Source organism: Ylistrum balloti, unplaced genomic scaffold (genome assembly GCF_031769215.1).
Source record: "Ylistrum balloti isolate Yb309-2 unplaced genomic scaffold, AGI_CSIRO_Ybal_v1 Utg370042, whole genome shotgun sequence".
In the NCBI taxonomy this organism is placed as follows: Eukaryota; Metazoa; Mollusca; class Bivalvia; order Pectinida; family Pectinidae; genus Ylistrum; species Ylistrum balloti.
This window is the reverse complement of record NW_026782099.1, coordinates 1,176,142-1,196,919: the sequence shown is the minus strand read 5'-3', so window position 1 is coordinate 1,196,919 and position 20,778 is coordinate 1,176,142. Positions and strand designations below refer to the sequence as shown.

Sequence of the window (20,778 nt, the reverse complement as noted above, 5' to 3'; positions counted from 1 at the left end):
AGAAGACATTCGGAAGTATTTCTTATTTTCTTTCGCTGTAATGAAAAAGCCCGAGATATAAATGAAATGCATTGTAGTGACAGACGGCAAAATATTGGATACAGGTGCTTCTTTCTTTCAATCTGGTCGGATTTCAAAACGATGTATGATATTGGTTTCTACTCAAGTGAATTCTAATTGCCGTAAATTATCGATAACAAATGATTTCATCTACCTGAATGATTGGGAGGACACGTACAGAGACAGGTAACACCGTCATTTTCATATTTTTTTTACAGCTGAAATGTCGAGCCATTCAGCTAATCCCACGCATCAATAATCAGTCTATATTTTACTTAAGTTGACAATATTTAAATTTTATTCATCGAACGACAGCTGTTGTTTTTATTGTCAGCATTTTTTATTTTGAGACAAGCGAGGTAGTGTTTTCTAATTCAACCGGCTATTTAGCATATTGTATGCACTTACTGCTACAGCAGCTGACAAGTGGTTGGTTGCAGTATAAATTAGTGATTCATGGAAGTGCAAGTAAGCGAAACAAAGCCTCTCGTTTATCGCGTTGAACTCAATATGCTGATTAAATTTTAAAAGAAATAAGGTTGATATTTAACACACAAAAATAATGATAGAATATATTCAGAAAAAATAATATATCAGTATATATATGATACTGACATTTAGAATAGCTAGATATTAGGAGTGTTCTGTATATGATTAAGTTTATATAAAATGATTTGTATTTTCAAATTGGTGTAGCTTCAACTTTATCCTACTGCCCCTTAATTGAATTTTGGAAAATTTAATTGTTAAATATTATCATTTATCAGAAATCACATTGAAGCAGAGTTATTATGATGTATAATGTCAACTCAGTTATATTTCTATAACATTAAAACTTTCCTACAACCTCATTAATTTGTTTTTTGGAACTCAAGTTATTAGGTGACACAACTTATCATTTGATTCTTTTCATATATCTTCATCAAGATCAGGGAATTTTTTCATGATCATGTATTCATTTTGTTGGAATGTGTGACAGTAATCTAGGGATTGTTGAAACCATGTTGTGGCTTGAGTACATTGCTGTACACATTCTGCCTGACCACAAAAGGTGTAAGTTGAAGGTGTATGAAGATATTCACACCCACCTTAAGGTAGTTAGCTCATCCTGTAAAAGTAACACCTGTATACCTAACCCCTATTAAGTCATTCTAACTCATGTCATTAGCCCTTGTCAACCTCTCTCAATGGACATTTAGGGTCAGTTATAGGTATATAATGGTTGTGTACTGCCCATAACTGTGTCCCTATTTATTACTCAATTGACAGCTTGATGGAATGACACAGAAAGTTACTGGCATGTGCAGTGGTCACACTTCAGTTGTTCACCACCTGTATAAGTCTACAGTACCATACAGGTGACCCATTGTGGTATACTGCAGACTATTTTTATTCTTGTATTTGTGAGTTATCCTATGTCCCTGTCAGGTGTCTCTTACGCTGTCAGTATTGAATTATTTGGGAACATTTTTGTCTTGAATATGTAAGCATAAAACATTTCATTATATCTACATGTGTATTGAGTCCTGGTATGGGATTACTGAGCTACCCTGTGTACATTGTATATGACATTCCTATGAGTGATGTGGAGCTGACCTAGATGTGAGAGACAACATATATGTTTGAGTATATGTATGGTAGTTTTTCCCAGGGTATGTATATATTTTGTGAATGTTTTTGAGATGGCTGTTTATTTTTTATGTTGCCTTTTCATTGACCTTGTCGCTACTCATGACAGGCAAGCTAAATTTTTGCAGTTACTCCCTTAAGAGATGTGTTGATTTGTGACATGAGAAAACTTGATTACCAGATCTCAGCTGGTGATATACATCATGAAAGATTCAACTGCTGTGAGTCATTAGTTGACTCCATATAGTAAGTGCAAAATTTGATGCTGTGATGTATCAAATGAAAGTGGAGTTTATTTACAGTTTAATGAAAATTTCATTCAAAGATTATATTAGTGGGTACAGGAACATTGGAAATGAAATAGATTGAGACTTACAATTTTATGATGATTGATTTTATGGTAACTTCTGGTTACAATCAACTGTCCTCTACCCTACCCCCAAACAATATACAGTTCAGTACAAGTATTTTATCCTTGATGAAAGATTGGTTCTATTTTACAGTCACATATATATAACATGTATATAGCTATAACCATCATAACTTTATCTTACACAGTATAACTAGTAATATCAGAGACGTATATAACATGTGTTATGTGTTATATATGTCTCTGGTAATATGTTGTAAATTTAAAGCTACAGAATGGCAATTAAACTGTTAAAAAGGAATATCATATAGGTGTTTTATGTGGAATTCATAAGAGTTTTTTCACATGAAATGGCTCTAAGAATTCTTCCTTTTACCAAGCCTACCCTAACTCTGACCCTAATGAATGCAAGATGCTGTTGACCACATGACTTTGATTTGCACGTAAACATTTGTGAACATGTCATTGTACAACTTTAACTTCAAATTTGGTGATTTTCTTAATCTTGGTAACATCACATTGCATAAAGTGCCGTGAGGTGCTCATGATGATGTCACATTTTAAACAAATCACAGAATTTTTCAGTCAATCACATCCTGGTTAGGTACATATGTACATGAGGTCCTAAAACAAGCGATGTTTGAATATATTACTCAGTAAAATATTTTTTTCATTTGGACTTACTGGGCAATAAAATCTTTTTTCAAGTTTAATACATACAAATTGTTTCTCTTGGTCAGGATAACAAAATACAAAATGAGAAAAAAAATGAAAAATAAAGAAAATATCAAGATTTAGAAAAGAAAAGAAAACCAACATTACAGCTGCAGCCTTAGAGTAGTGACATCTGAACATGAACTCCTCATCAAATCCTTCTTAGATCATTTATAAAGGCATAAAAACATGTACCTGTAATCAATTTGTTTCCCTACAGGTTAACAACTTCCCCCTTTAAAGATATGAATTTGTAATAGTCATTGGCATTTTTGTTGAGGAGATTCCTATTTTTGGTAGAATAGTTTGGGCCTAGTCTAGCAGACAGTTGATTGTATTAATGACATGACGGCAGTGACCTGTAACTAATAATAAATGAATGTTATTGTCCAGAGGTATTTACTCAGAACTTGTCAGCCTTTCACACTTGTGTGGTGCCTAGGTAGTCAGATCAGACTACCTATACTCTGATTTATGTAGTCTACACACTGGTCAAAAGGTCAGAAAACCCCATGTGATCCACTCTAAGTGTAAAGTTGAGAATGCCTTTGTTGGTATGTAAATTTGGTGTTTTTATTATTTTTGAAAACTTTACTCATTTATGTATCAAGTGAGTTTTTCAATTGTTATTGTAGTCTGTGATCATAAAACTGATTGTATCTGTAGTGTAACAGTGGCCTATGTATATATCTGAGGTTGTTTATGACCCAGGACTGTATCTTATCACCAGAGTCATCACAGAACCACAAAGAATGTAGACTACTGGTGAGACAAACATCAACACCTATTTATCAACATGTATTTTAACCATGTGTAATTGTACCCATACATTTCGGAGAGCCACTCATGATTTTTCACTGTTATTGTTTTTACTTAACTTTAGTTTATAACTGTTCTTAGGAAAACATAAACTTCATATTATATTGTTTTGGTGTCTTATAAATACATTTTCAGATTTTACCAGATATTTTCTTGTCATAAGATTAAAGAATAGGAAAAAAATTGATGGTAAATTGTAAGAATTTGTTCAGGAATAAATATTATCAGTATGGGTAATTTTGTTGGCTATGACTATTAGAGACATTCTTTCCAATATTTTAACAAAAAGTTTGAGAGAAACGGGAAGAAAATCATTAAACTTGTCTTTATATAAAAGTTGTAATGTGGGATCATTTCAAGTGAGTATAGCAAGCTGATCATGCTTAAATGTTAAGAATGGAAGTGGAGCTTGAGGGAGACTTCCTGTCTCTGAACAGAGGGGGAGGGAATGAAAACATCACTAGAAAGCATCAATAATTGATCTAACCTTCTCACTTAATAATACCTTTATAACGTAAAAACACTGCAGGGATACTTATTGATGTATTGATGTCACTCATACATTTATGGATTGTTTTCTTATATTGGACAAGCTAGATAAATATGATAAGTACTTTCTATTTCACAACAGCAATAATTTTCATTGTTGTGAAAAACTGACTACCACTCATTCCCTTTAGGTATTGTTTCAGTAATGGATCAATAATGATATGCAGAGTCTCTTTAATAACATTAAAAATTCTAATACTACCTTGCTATTGATTTTAAATTCTCATTTACATGAGCATGCCTGTATTCTATTGGCAAAACCTTTGTAACACACAAGAAGTATATTATGGCCATATTGGTAAATTGATTTAAGTGTCCATGGGACGATCTGTTTTTAGTTTGAACAAGAAATATGCATACTTTGTGCACTGCTGGCTCGGAGGTTCATTGACAATCAACCATATGCTAATATTGGTGCCACTGCAGTCTTTCCTTTCTAATTAAGCAAATCACACACACACACACAAAAAAAACCATTGCTCTTGCAATGAAGAAGTTTTTCGACATATCACATGGTAAATTCTTGTGATTGACTTCATCAAAATTTATATCTTGAATATGCTTACAGCATATTATTGAGTTTGCAAAGACAAGCGTTATGTACTTTTTATTTCCAAGAAATATAGAATGATTATACATGTATTATGACAGATTTAACGGTGTAAATCATAATATGTCCGTCATAAAATTTTCACTAATAAAAGCATCACCACTAACAATTTGTTATATTCTTAGCATTATATCCTTAACTGCAGTTATCAGCAGTTGGTTTTCCAATATACTGGGACAGCCCTAATTTATCCATCGAAACTGCATGCATTAAAAAGCATTTACCGTAAGACTTGTGGTTTATTGTGTAACAGTACCTAGACGATGATGACAGGTATTGATCTTGTGAATACATTACAATTAGGACAAGGTAGAACCAGCTGATCTGATTAGACCCAGTAAGTATTACTTTGCTTTACAGTGCCAGGTGAGATAGGTAGCTAACTTTCACTTGTCAGCTCCTATAATTATTGTTACACACCTTATACAGTAGTACTGTCCTTATATTGATAAAAATGATTGCATGATCTGTGCATAACTGTGTACAAGTCAAGTGGAATGTGGTACACGTGATGTACTTTACTATATCATGCTCAGACGATGACGTTGATTGATAATATTATTTACTGCTAATAACATTGGGAATTACATAAATATGTATGGTATATAAAACTATCATTAATATACAGCCATAAGATAGTTGTGTCAGGGTTGTTGGCATGGTGTAACATCCCAGGACAGCTTCAGAATTGATTGACCTGTGCCAGTCAACATGTACAGTGTGTTCTACAGGTATACATCCAATCTCAGTGTGTAGTGACAGTATTTTGTCAATACAACTATTTGTAGCTATTTTAGATACACTACATATATTCACACCTCATAATTAGATAGTAAGTCAACCATTAATTGGATTTATGTTGGTGCTTGTTATTTACATATTTCAATCAATGACTGGCAATATTTCTAAATGTTTCACTATTTGTTTGAGTATGTGTATACCAATAGACTATTGACATTTTACCTAGTCATACCTATCATCCAATTGTCTGTGTAAACTGACTATAGACATATTAGTTAATTGACTGTTGCCTTTGTAATATGTTTGCACTATATGATGCTATCTTTGTATGTGAAGTCAGGAGTGTGATGATGTCTGCCAAGGTCATTATTATAAGGTATTCACTTTCCTTGATGTGGTGTTTTTGTTTGGTGTAGATAATCTGGTCATAAACACAAGGCTCTCCAGCCTGTTAGTGGCCGTGTCCACCCCGCCTAGGGTAGATGTAGTGGGTGGTCTCCATCCTGCCAATGGCAGACATAGAGGGGTAGGTACAGTAGGCCTTATCTGTATAATACTTGAGAAATCTGTTAATCATGATATAGCAGTCTTAACAAATATATCATATTTATCCATTAGAAATGGAAACTTTCACTTTTTCCAGGAAGATATATATATATCATCTTGGAAGAAGTGAAAGTTTCCATTTCATACTTATTCTAATAAGGAAGTGAGTTGTTATGAGGCTCTTGATTACATGTACAAGTGTTTTATTGTTTTTTTAAAGTTTACATTGCCAAAGCTTGTGACAAAACCACAATATATTTGCACACATCAGAGTGCATGTGACACCATGAAACTGTAATGTTACAATGGAAATGAAAGTAACCAGTCCCATTATTAAATGGTGATAAAAGATTTCAGGATCAGACTTTCATGGAGGTTTTAATCTTGACCCAGATATGTCAATTTATCTTTAACACTTCTTGTTAAAGAAAAGTAGAGCTTGTCATGGCACTTCATCCCACTTTCCTTCATCCCTTTTGTCTGTGTCTCTTTCCATCTGTCCATCTCTAAACAAAAGAGAGATAGCTAGACCTCCAGAGGTGAGAAAGGAATGGTCCAAGGTTGTTTTGATGCACCATAAAATTATACAATATTTAAAGGTTTAAATGGGTACATATGAAGTATATTTGTTTCTTTCTTTCATCAGAGTGGGTTTAGGTGCCAAAACAATCTCCAACAAATACAAAAAAGTGGAAGAGAAAGGAAAATGTCCCATGTGCAGGACCAGTAGATCAGTTTGGTGTTTTCATTTAATCAATTTCATATAACATTGTGGAACTTAAATGCATATTAACTATTATAGCTATTTAATATTGTCCAATCAACTGGGCAGGAAATGTACATGTTTAAAAGTAGAATTAATTGGAGAAATACATCAGCCTTTTAGACAGTGTGTTATATGACCACCACTGACTCAGTGGTAAAGGTAGTTTTATAAAAGTTTTATTTCTTTGCTGATGTCATGTTTAACCATTGGTACTCAAGTGTGGAAGGGCCTTCCGGTGAAATCCTGCCATCTGTCATCTGTTATGCAAGCTAATCCCTTGCACATGTAGATAACATGTTTTATTTTTTCATGCTTATGTTTTATATGAAGTCTAAAGTTGTAATCTAAGCCAGATATTATGCATAAGTTGTGTATAATTGTCTCTTTACACTTTTTAAAGGCAAGACATTTTTATCCAGGATATTCGGTTACATTAGAGTGATATCACAAGATATTAACAAAGCATGTCGAGGATACCCTAGAGGCAGAGTCTTTATTAATTGTGTAAGTTGTGAGATAAGTATTTATAATCGTTCTCGTTGTACCAGTTACATTAGGTATGGTGGTGACACACATTCTCCCAGGCCATTGTTAAGCCATGGAACAAATGGTACAATGTTGATAAAGGATGTGTATGGTTGATTTCTTCTCTCTGTATAGGCATTATTCCAGAGTATGTGATTGTTGAAGTGGCCACACCTCTGTGTTTTGTACTTGTATTGTAGATTTCTCTAAGATGTTAGTATTTATTTTTTACAGGAAGCTAGCTCACATATAGATGTATTGATTATCATTCCTTCTGTTAGAAATCTTTATCAGTCAGACCAGGGAAACTTGTTACAGGTTTTTCAGTAAAAGGGATTATACTTCATCGAATTTAGCTTGGAAAATGGGCATGTAGCATTCTATATAATTGATTTTGCTCTAGACATGGTAAGTACCTACCCTCTTGGAGACCCAAACCTATACAGCTGTGTTTACCCTTACGTCATTCTATACAAATATTACTCAGTGTTGGCCTTTACATTCTGCAAAAAAGTTAAATTGGTTTCACATGTTTTATATCAGACTTAGTAGCTTATATCTGAACTTTCAGTAGCTTGGAGTTTCTGCTCAATGTTGACCTCAGTTAAATTTATTTTTAGGTGTGACATCAACATAGTCTTTTTAACCCACTCCCTTACTGGAGGTCTATACACAATTATACTTAATAAGAAAGTCAACCAATGTTAACCGACTCTCCTTTATCTTGATTAAGATCGACTGTGCTAGAGTGTTCTCATACTGAACAAACAAAAGGAACATTTAACAAATCTTCCCTTTGAATACCAACTTTTATCAAACCATCCCTTTGCCAAATCATCTGTTAAGAAAGTCCCTATTCTACATGGCCCATGCATCTAAAGTCATAGTCCTTGTTAAACCTGACCCACACTGTGTAGTGATAGCCCCTGCTGTACCTGACCCACACTGTGTAGTGATAGTCCCTGTTGTACCTGACCCACACTGTGTAGTGATAGCCCCTGCTGTACCTGACCCACACTGTGTAGTGATAGCCCCTGCTGTACTTGGCCCACACTGTGTAGTTATTGTCCCTGTTGTACCTGACCCACACTGTGTAGTGAAAGCCCCTGTTGTACCTGGCCCACACTGTATAGTGATAGTTCCTGTTGTACCTGGCCCACACTGTATAGTGATAGTTCCTGTTGTACCTGGCCCACACTGTGTAGTGAAAGCCCCTGTTGTACCTGGCCCACACTGTGTAGTGATAGTCCCTGTTGTGCCTGGCCCACGCTGTGTAGTGATAGTCCCTGTTGTACCTAGCACACACTGTGTAGTGATTGTCCCTGTTGTACCTGGCCCACACTGTGTAGTGATAGCCCCTGTTGTATCTGGCCCACACTGTGTAGTGATAGCCCCTGTTGTATCTGGCCCACACTGTGTAGTGATATTCCCTGTTGTACCTGGCCCACACTGTGTAGTGATTGTCCCTGTTGTACCTGACCCACACTGTGTAGTGAAAGCCCCTGTTGTACCTGGCCCACACTGTATAGTGATAGTTCCTGTTGTACCTGGCCCACACTGTATAGTGATAGTTCCTGTTGTACCTGGCCCACACTGTGTAGTGAAAGCCCCTGTTGTACCTTACCCACACTGTGTAGTGATAGTCCCTGTTGTGCCTGGCCCACGCTGTGTAGTGATAGTCCCTGTTGTACCTAGCACACACTGTGTAGTGATTGTCCCTGTTGTAACTGGCCCACACTGTGTAGTGATAGCCCCTGTTGTATCTGGCCCACACTGTGTAGTGATAGCCCCTGTTGTATCTGGCCCACACTGTGTAGTGATATTCCCTGTTGTACCTGGCCCACACTGTGTAGTGATAACCCCTGTTGTACCTGGCCCACACTGTGTAGTGATTGTCCCTGTTGTACCTGGCCCACACTGTGTAGTGATAAACCCTCTTGTACCTGGCCCCACACTGTGTAGTGATAGTCCCTGTTGTACCTGGCCCACACTGTGTAGTGATTGTCCCTGTTGTACCTGGCCCACACTGTGTAGTGATAAACCCTGTTGTACCTGGCCCCACACTGTGTAGTGATAATCCCGGTTGTACCTGGAGCATACTGTGTAGTGATAGCCCATGGTGTTCTTGGTCCATACTGTGTAGTGATTGTCCCTGTTGTACCTGGCCCACACTTTGTAGTGATAGTCCCTGTTGTACCTGGCCCACACTTTGTAGTGATAGTCCCTGTTGTACCAGACCCACACTGTGTAGTGATAGTCCCTGTTGTACCTGGCCCCACACTGTGTAGTGATTGTCCCTGTTGTACCTGGCCCACACTGTGTAGTGATAAACCCTGTTGTACCTGGCCCACACTGTGTAGTGATAGTCCCTGTTGTACCAGACCCACACTGTGTAGTGATAGTCCCTGTTGTACCTGGCCCCACACTGTGTAGTGATTGTCCCTGTTGTACCTGGCCCACACTGTGTAGTGATAGTCCCTGTTGTACCTGACCCACACTGTGTAGTGATAGTCCCTGTTGTACCAGACCCACACTGTGTAGTGATAGTCCCTGTTGTACCTGGCCCCACACTGTGTAGTGATTGTCCCTGTTGTACCTGGCCCACACTTTGTAGTGATAAACCCTGTTGTACCTGGCCCACACTGTGTAGTGATAGTCCCTGTTGTACCAGACCCACACTGTGTAGTGATAGTCCCTGTTGTACCTGGCCCCACACTGTGTAGTGATTGTCCCTGTTGTACCTGGCCCACACTGTGTAGTGATAGTCCCTGTTGTACCTGACCCACACTGTGTAGTGATAGTCCCTGTTGTACCTGGCCCCACACTGTGTAGTGATTGTCCCTGTTGTACCTGGCCCACACTTTGTAGTGATAGTCCCTGTTGTACCTGGCCCACACTTTGTAGTGATAGTCCCTGTTGTACCAGACCCACACTGTGTAGTGATAGTCCCTGTTGTACCTGGCCCCACACTGTGTAGTGATTGTCCCTGTTGTACCTGGCCCACACTGTGTAGTGATAAACCCTGTTGTACCTGGCCCACACTGTGTAGTGATAGTCCCTGTTGTACCAGACCCACACTGTGTAGTGATAGTCCCTGTTGTACCTGGCCCCACACTGTGTAGTGATTGTCCCTGTTGTACCTGGCCCACACTGTGTAGTGATAGTCCCTGTTGTACCTGACCCACACTGTGTAGTGATAGTCCCTGTTGTACCAGACCCACACTGTGTAGTGATAGTCCCTGTTGTACCTGGCCCCACACTGTGTAGTGATTGTCCCTGTTGTACCTGGCCCACACTGTGTAGTGATTGTCCCTGTTGTACGACCCAGGTTTTTGCTCTATTGTGATAGTCCTGTTTTTGGCATTATTTTATTAAATTATCTCCCGGCCAAACATGTTCATGAGTGTGTCAGTTGTTCATTGTAAATTGAGATGACTCAGAAAAAACAATTATTTCCACTGTTTTAGTGAACATAAAGCCTATGAAATATCTTCAGGCAATTTTACAGATAGTGGGAAAAAATGTATTTTATTCAATTAGATTTAGAATTTCTCCCATTGGGCATATTGCTTAAATATTTGTAGGTAAGGTATTCAGGGCTTTTACTTATTTTGAATATATTATATGTTGATAAATGTTGATGGGACAACACTATTTGACATTTATAAAACAAACTGAACAGTCATGTAGAGTTTTACAGGTAAAAATAAAATAGGATCTAGATAAACTGATATTATAGAAAACAGGGACTGCCAGTCTACCATTTGGGGATATACTATTGATAGTTTTCTCCTCCTTGTTTTCTATGTGGATACTATTTCATCAAATGTGTACTTTTGATAGGTTTCAACTCTTATTTGTTCCTGTCTCCAGTTACTAAGCATCTGGACTACTATGTACATTGATGTTTACAGTACCCTATTGGACCTTTAATGTCTATATTTATAGATAGTGTTGAACCTCCTGTCACAGTAACCTATATACAGTGACCTCCAGTCTCCAACAGTAAAACTAAACCTGCTCCAGTAATCCCCTGTATACAGTGACCTCCTGTCTCCCCAACAGTCACACTATACCTGCTCCAGTAATCCCCTGTATACAGTGACCTCCAGTCTCCACTACAGTCACATTAAACCTCCTCCAGTAATCCACTGTATACAGTGACCCCCTGTCTCCCCTACAGTCACACTAAACCTGCTCCAGTAATCCCCTGTATACAGTGACCTCCAGTCTCCCCTACAGTCACACTAAACCTGCTCCAGTAATCCCCTGTATACAGTGACCTCCTGTCTCCCCAACAGTCACACTATACCTGCTCCAGTAATCCCCTGTATACAGTGACCTCCAGTCTCCACTACAGTCACATTAAACCTCCTCCAGTAATCCCCTGTATACAGTGACCCCCTGTCTCCCCTACAGTCACACTAAACCTGCTCCAGTAATCCCCTGTATACAGTGACCTCCAGTCTGCCCTACAGTCACACTAAACCTGCTCCAGTAATCCCCTGTATACAGTGACCTCCAGTCTGCCCTACAGTCACACTAAACCTGCTCCAGTAATCCCCTGTATACAGTGACCTCCAGTCTGCCCTACAGTCACACTAAACCTGCTCCAGTAATCCCCTGTATACAGTGACCTCCTGTCTCCCCTACAGTCACACTAAACCTGCTCCAGTAATCCCCTGTATACAGTGACATCCTGTCTCCCCTACAGTCACGCTAAACTTGTCTCACAATAACCACAATTAACAGTGACCTTCACTTTCCTACAATCAAACTAAACCTGTTTCAGTGACCTTCACTTTCCTACAATCAAACTAAACCTGTTCCAGTGACACATCATATAGTGACCTTCACTTCCTGCAGTCAAAACAAACTTAGTCACATCACTTAGAGTAAAACCAAAATGTCTCAGTTTGATTCAGTAAGACTTGGAACTTCCTCTTCTAAAAACTATACATAATCCATTAAAAAATGGTTTGTCTGGTATAACCTTCACTTATTCCTTCCAATTCTGTTTATTTGAAAGAAAGGTTGTAGAATGACTTAGTTTTGAAATTTGTATCAAGGAAATGTTTGTCTAAACTTAACTTGAGTTGAGATGGAGTACAGTTGTATTAATTGACCAGAGTCATGTCCTGACCAGCTGAGTCGATCATGTGGGCGGCAGTAGGTGACGATATGGTAGATGATGGTGATGTTTGCTGCCTTGGTGATGGATTGCTGTGTTTAACAGGGAAACACTAGATTTGTAGAGATCTTACTGATAACAGCACCTATGTTGTCCTGATAAATCATGATAAATCATTGATATCCTGTTTTGGGGTATTTGTGCCAGGATAATTCATTCATTGATACTGATGTCTTTGTTTACACCTGTCTTTACATCAACACAGCCATGGAGGTTCTATCATGGCTGTCCCGTAGAAGACTATTGATTGTTTTGTTTCCTCTAATTTAAAACTGAGAAAGCATCCTTGACTCTTGAACTAAATCATGTTTTACATACCATATTTTTTTAAGAAGCATTATAATTTTGATGTCTAGTCAGTTTTTCATCAATCATTTATCTGGTCAGATCATAACATCTATGTTGATAGCCTGTAATTTGCTTTGTTCAGTCATTGTGTCCTCCCCATTACTTACGGTAAATGTGCTTCAGTTGTGCTGATTATTATCAACATGATTGATACACTGTTAACTCAATTTAAATTAACAATTTTTCTATGAATAAATTTGAAATATCAACTTCTTTGAAATTACCATGTAATGATAAATGAACAGAAATGTTTTCATTTCAATCTTTGAAGAGGAAACTTTACAAAAAATTCACATTTTAGATGATTTTACCACCCATAGGTAATTTATGAATCATCTCATTCAAACAGAACTTTCAAACAGTGTTTGTCAAATTAAATATACACATGTATAAGCTTGGTGGTACTTTTTTACCACTTTGTGGTGTGAGGGTTACTTGTTTCAGACATCCTTTAGTACTTAACCAGAACACGAGTCATAGACCAAGGTCAAGTCTTAATTTCCTTTTTATGAATTATCCCAAGTTTGCACGTCATGCCCTTACTTCCTGCATGTCTATGCAGTGTATCTGTAAAATATATATTGTATATAGGTATAGTGGTCAATTATACAGGTCCAGCAATGCTGCCGAGATAAGTAAAAATATAAATAGTTGTCAGCAAAGCTGATGAGATAAGTAAAAATATATATAGTTGTCAAGTATATAGGTCCAGCAAAGCTGATGAGATAAGTAAAAATATATATAGTGGTCAAGTATATAGGTCCAGCAATGCTGCCGAGATAAGTAAAAATATAAATAGTTGTCAGCAAAGCTGATGAGATAAGTAAAAATATATATAGTGGTCAAGTATATAGACCCAGCAATGCTGCCGAGATAAGTAAAAATATAAATAGTTGTCAGCAAAGCTGATGAGATAAGTAAAAATATATATAGTTGTCAATTATACAGGTCCAGCAATGCTGCCGAGATAAGTAAAAATATAAATAGTTGTCAGCAAAGCTGATGAGATAAGTAAAAATATATATAGTGGTCAAGTGATATATAGTGGTCAAGTATATAGACCAGCAAAGCTGATGAGATAAGTAAAAATATATATAGTGGTCAAGTATATAGACCCAGCAAAGCTGACGAGATAAGTAAAGATATATATAGTTGTTAAGTATATAGGTCCAGCAGAGCTGATGAGATAAGTAAAAATATATATAGTTGTCAAGTATATAGGTCCAGCAGAGCTGACAAGATAAGTAAAAATATATAGTTGTCAAGTATATAGATCCAGCAAAGCTGATGAGATAAGTAAAAATATATATAGTTGTCAAGTATATAGGTCCAGCAGAGCTGATGAGATAAGTAAAAATATATATAGTTGTCAAGTATATAGATCCAGCAGAGCTGACAAGATAAGTAAAAATATATAGTTGTCAAGTATATAGGTCCAGGAAAGTTGTCGGTAGTGATGTGAGATGTACTGATACACTGATATATCCTGTTTGCGCTCATCAAGGAAGTTAAGTGAATAAATGTGTTGGGTCTGTTACAAGTTAATGTTCCTGGTTGACATATACAATGGAGTTCAAACGTTTGTCACTCACTTTCTTGATGTTGTGAGAGTGGTAAAAAGGTGTATACATGTAATTATGTAGTCTATGGTCACTGGAATCTACATTTATTTGTTTTATAGACATGGGTCACAAGGATAGATTTGTTATAGGTCACATAGATAGATCTGTGTTTTTTTTAGACTTGTATTGTTGTCAGCCCTGAAAGTGTGTAGGTATTGGATGTACAGTGTATGTTACACTGTAACTCTCATAGTTATGTATACTGCCTAATGCAGTCTACAGAACTTTGTGAAGAAGGTTGTAGTATGTATGTTAAAACGTTCTTCTCCAGGCTAATAGACCTCCAATATAATGAGTGTCTAAAGTTTACAGTCTTCTGAGGGATTATTGTAGTGACACACTAAAAGAAAAGTATGTAGGAAAGTTCTGCCTGCGGGTCTCTGGGAAACATGTACATGAGGAAATATGTTATTGTTAAGTTGATACAGATAACATCTAGAGAATGCTATGACTGGTTGTTCTTTTTTCATTCTCAGCATTTAACTTAGCACGACTTTTCCTGGTCAATCATGTTCTTCAAGTGGCTGATCTACTATCAAATATCTTGATGATACTCTTGTACATTGGATTGTATTTTGGCCTGTTTTTCAGTACGGAGCTCTGAGGTTGTTGTGAACTAACTTCAAAACTTTCAAAGACATGCCAGGAAAGCAGAAGTCCTTCTGTTGGTGTTTTGGGGGACGGCCTCCAGAAATCACATACGGAATAGAAAATGGTGCCCCCCTTAAAGCTATGGCGGTCGACGTACCAATGCCAACAGATGAGGACGAACTCAACGCAAAATTTGACGAAATTGTTGTAAGTAAATATTTTGACACTATGCTCGGAAGTTGCTGTTTTTTCTATCAAATTTCTGTTATTTTCATTTTGAAGAATAGCTAAGGTTCTTTATTTAGATATTTAGAGTTATAATCTTCTGTCATAAATTTAGAAAACATTTATTCATTATACATATATCTTTTACACTTGAAAAACAATGCAAGTTTTGTCAGTTTATTTAATAGGGAAAAATAAATTTGTTTTTGCTTCAATTTTCTCCTGATTTTTTAATTCAGAAATTTTTTATGGTATCTTTTTTAACGATGGTCAAAGTTGAGAAAAACATCAGGTTTATGTTAGGAATTAGATACTAATTAATTTCAGTGTTAAAACTTATTGTCACTTGTATTGATCATAAAGTAGATAGACTGACACATCAACACAGTATTACATGTAACAATACGTAATTCTAGGTATATGTTATGCATGACCTTTCAGATTTTCAGACACAATATATCTATGTATATAAACAAATGTAAACAGATTATTCTGTTTGTCTTAATTATCTCATAGTACAAGTAGTTCACAGTTAATACTGATATTTGGGAAGAAAAGCCAGCAGGTGCTTTTTGTAAACATGATAAACTTGTGCCATAAGCTGATACTTAGGCATTGAGGTTTTCCATACCCAATTGGTTAATATACAATGATGAGATACAGTTCTGATACTGTGACCTTTAATTAATCTAACATGTGTGTTTCCATACATTTTATGTCTGCACATTTCAAGGTTAATTCAGTTCCAGATCTTGATGAAGGATGGATGAAGTAGTCAGATTGATGGGAACAGGTGTCAGGTTAGATTACTCTGGAAAAAAAAATTGGGAGGGCAATGTGCTGCAGGCGACTTTAAACCTCAAAAAGTTCGTAAATGTCATTGACTTGTGCTAAAAAAGGCCTCACAGTCAAGCAAGATGGACTACAGTAATTGAAATTTCAGGTTTTGAAAGTAATAGTTATATGAAATTTTATACAAGTATTGTATTTTGCTGAAGAGGTGAACCATTTCCAACTTTCATATATAGGTTAACCTTAGTCCATACTTATTCATATTCCATATTGTTACTGAGCGGAAAATTAAGGTGGCCCAAAGGTGACCTTGAAAGATTGTTATCGCTCCGACTTGAGAAATACTGACTGGATCTTTCTCAAATTTCATCTCTAGTTTCCCCTTGGTTCTTCAGTGTACCCTTTGCTTTTTGGGACTGATCATAAAAACAAAATGTCTGACAGATGGCCATCTTGGATTTTTATTATGAAAGTTTGGTATCACTATTTCATAGAAGGTACTGGAAGAATCATTCTCAAATTTCAGGTTCTCCATGGTCCCTAATTATGAACAAAATGATCAACAGGCGACCATCTGGGATTTGGTAGTTCTAGATTATTATCGCTATTTCTTGACAGGGATTTTCAAACTTTATATAACTAGGACCAAAAACAGGAAAGAAAAGAAAGATCCAACTTTTAAAAAGCAAATAAAGATCGAATGATGGTGGTCACCAAGATTTCCCTGGGATCTCTTGTTATGGAATTTTGATCAATACATGTAATGGAAACAAAAATCAGCAGATTTTATTTATCCAAAAACCCAAAACAAAGAATATTGCAAAGATATACATTATCAACTGATTTCATTTTTCCTTCTAATCTAGAATGTCAAAAACAAATGTAATGACTTTGAGACCATTTCTCCTAAAAGTCCTGAAAATCTAAATACCATTACTGAAACAATGTAGCACTAAGATTCTTTATGAAGGAACAGTGAACTAATTAAATATGCAGTAAAAATACAATTTTGATTAATCTCTTTCACTTTGAATTTTAATACAACTATATCCTGACTCACTTAAGTTATCTTGTAAGATGAATGTTCTTGAACATGTAAGGACATAATAGTTTGATAACAGATTGTCTACAAACTTTGTTTTCATAGAAAGTTATAGTTGAAACAAAAAACTCTACCAAATTAAAGAATTCAAAAAGCAAGAACATTTACAGCAATACTTTAGTGAAGATGCTATATAAAAGGATATTGACCATTCAGTGTTGTAAAGTTCTCCCAATGGGAGTTACATTTCTCATAACTGACAGCCACCTATATTGATGGAATGGTTTATGACGGAGCTGCAGTACAAGTGGGATGTGTGTATAAGTGTCACTGCGAGGGGCCGGAAGAGCAATAACCCATGGCCTCAGGAGATATATTTGTTGACTCACGCCTACAGTGTTGGCATTCAAAGATGTTCTACCCTACAAAAAAACACTTGAAAATTATACAAATAAAGATCCTTGTTATAGCATAAAACCTTATCTGATACTGGTCTGACCTGGGAGGAATCTCCTGTATCACACACTGTGTTGTGTCAGAAACACCACACACAGATAGATACTGGACCATCAGCTCAAATCACCACAGACAACTGCTACAGGCAACCGTTCATTGTACCACGTGTAATTGATCATTAGAGACTAATCATTAGAAGGTTATGGTAAAAAGTTTTGAGCTTCCTTTCAGACTAATTATGAAAGGGCTTTAGTAATTGGCTGATCGCCTTCAAAAGCACTGCTTCCAGAAAACCTGAATCTGTAGAGCACCAGAAGGTGTCTATGTAGAATTCCACATTTACAGGTTATATAGATTAATATACATTTAAAAGATATTCAGGAGTTGAAAATATGAATTAAAAAAATGATAACCAGTTATCATAAGTAGTTGATTATAAAGAAGTCAATTTTTTGTGTTTGTGAAATAGTATATGTAGTTAACCAGTTATCATAACTAGTTGATTATAAAGAAGTCAATTTTTTGTGTTTGTGAAATAGTATATGTAATTGTCTGATTTTGAGGGCCTAGAAATTTGAAGGTTGCTTGGTTTCGGATAAATCTCCAGGATTAAATTTGATACAACATCACCTTCAGCAACCATGTCTGCAGGCATATATTACACAATTTCTGAAATTATAAATCACTGTTAAAATTCTTTTCTGAGTATTTAATGTCATTCCACCTTTAAACACCACCAATATTAGGAACTATGCATGATGTTATCTGTAGCCTGAACTAATGGACAGCTTTACAGCATTACTGGAACTATGATACAAAGAAAAAACTTGACATGAGGGACGGTAGACAGATGATAAATCAAATGTAGACATTTTCTAGACTGTATTGGATCACTTGGCCTTTGTTAGAAATGAATAAAACAAAAACTCTTACAGTTATCTTGTTCTACCTAAAAATAGTGTTCATTGTAGAATAGGAGAAAGCCGGCAGTGTATGCCATATATATGTGGTCGGCTGCAGACACACCCTCCGAAGATGAAATCACAAACTACAAGTTTATGTAGCTATCATATTTGTTAGCTATTCTTGTGGAGTTGGCCATAAAAATCTCATCCATCACACCACAGTCATTTATACTTTATGTGTCTCATAAGGAACAGCTTATTTCTGTAAAAAAAATAGAAACGATATGTTATCTTAGGTAAAACCACCTTAATTTATTTTCCCTGTTTCATTTAATTGTTTAATTGAATGCAATTGAAAAGAAATTTGGTTCGATTCAAATACTTGGTAAAAAGATGATATTAATATTTAGATATTCCTTTGTGTGGTTATTGAAAACAAGCTCGGTTTCTTACACCAGTGATTGTAGCAAATCTATTGTAATCATTTGACAGATTGTCTACTGTTTTGACTCAACCTCTTCAGCATGCACACCAATTATTGCAAACAGTCATTGATATCTCATCCTGCTTTTTTTTAATTACACAGTTATACTTTAGAGTGCAATGTAAAGAAAAAATATTGAGAACTATCCAGAGGATACATAGATTGTTTGGTGATAAAGACCTTAATATTACAGGCGGAGTTAGATGTGGACAAACCCCACAGAGATGCCTTGTACAGTTTACCTCCGGAGAAGAAATGGCAGCTCTACTGTAGCAGGGTACAGGTGGGTGGATCAGATAACCCCTGATACTGGGAGCAAATCAGGTTCTCCTTATCTCCTATCTAATAGGGAACTCCAGATTTGACCGATCAAGCACCTGATGAAATTATGAAACAATATTATTTCTGTTTATTTTATACCTAGCATGGATTCCTTGAAATCAATCTTGGAAGGACAACTTGATAGGATATGTTTTACAACCATCTGTTGGACGGATGATATGTATAAATCATAGCAATACATTATTCCACCCTAATGTTTCTGGCATCAGGAGGATATGTCGATCATACTCTTCTTCCCATTTGAGTTTATTTTGATGCAACAACTCGGGCTTCTTGAAGTTAATTAAGCTCTTGTCTCCATACAAATATTTTTCATAGTTTCCTTAGTGTTAGAGGCAGTGGAAATTTAAAGTTTCTTCTTTGTTTAATTAAACCAAAATCCGGATTTTTACTTGGATTTTATGACAACAGGTGAAAAGACCAAGTCATTATTAAAACAAAAACAAATAGAAAATGGTATTGAACAATTGTCCTCAGTCAAAACAAGCCTTAATTTCATTATTTTATGCTGGAGTTTTATACCTCAAATAACTTTTTAAGTGTAAAAGCCAGTGTCCTTTTCAAAATTGTTTTGAAAAATATCTCTTCTTGTAAAAATTGACCAGTTGTTGAGATCACTATTAATTAGGATAATAGAGACAGTTTTTATTCAAGTGGTCCAGCTAAATTAATCCCAAATGTCTTACTAGGCCACCTTTTGCTTGCTGAGATATATATATATGCCTGACATCTTCATTTTCTTGGCTGAAATAGATGGGCATTTTATACAGAGCTCCATTGTGAAACTATACTGCTTTGAATTGGTGGGTTTTTTTAAGGTCAAAGGTCAATGTCTTTGTTTTCAGACAATGTTTATTTTTCTTGTGTCTACCTAACACAATTATTTTGAAAAGACTTTATAAAGTTCTTGCTTCAGATTGATTTTCCTGTCCAAGAAATCCATCACTGTCATCAAAATATTACAACAGTGTGCCCACTTGATACATTATAGTTACACAAATATGCTTGATTTAATACCAGTTTTTAAAATCAATAAAAGTTGAATAATATTTAATTGATTGTAATGTGATCAGCTGTTTTATATTTGTCTCATGTATTAATGAACAAGATGATGCCTAGGAAATCAATTTCACACTGACGTGATGATCAAAACACAATTCCAATATTGTACTGCTTTTAAGGAGTTTTTTTCACTATTTTTAACAGTGGAATTAAATTGTGAAAATTGATCACTTAATTGCAAAAAAAGTCAGTTTTAAGATTATTTTACACAATAAATTCATTTTGCTTTCAGTTTACAATAAAGCAGAGAAAAGGTTAACCTAGATAAAAATACAATCTTTAATTAATATTATCAGATAACTATAGATTTTTCTGATAAGCATGACAGCATTATGAAATATGAGCTTGTCAAGGGCTCTGTAATTACAATAATGTCATATATTCATTTG

The 20,778-nt window shown here is 36.0% G+C and overlaps 1 protein-coding gene across 1 annotated transcript in view; it reads left to right on the top strand.

Moving 5' to 3' along the window:
• Nucleotides 1-172: 172 nt before the first annotated feature.
• LOC132549113 (disheveled-associated activator of morphogenesis 1-A-like) overlaps nt 173-20,778 on the top strand; it is a 37,926-nt gene continuing 17,320 nt past the window's right edge. Inside the window, exons 1-3 of the mRNA XM_060213032.1 lie at nt 173-246; nt 15,082-15,288; nt 19,179-19,268. Of these exons, the coding sequence (XP_060069015.1) occupies nt 15,130-15,288; nt 19,179-19,268 (249 nt within the window). The 5' untranslated portion in view covers nt 173-246; nt 15,082-15,129. The remainder of the gene's footprint in view (nt 247-15,081; nt 15,289-19,178; nt 19,269-20,778) is intronic.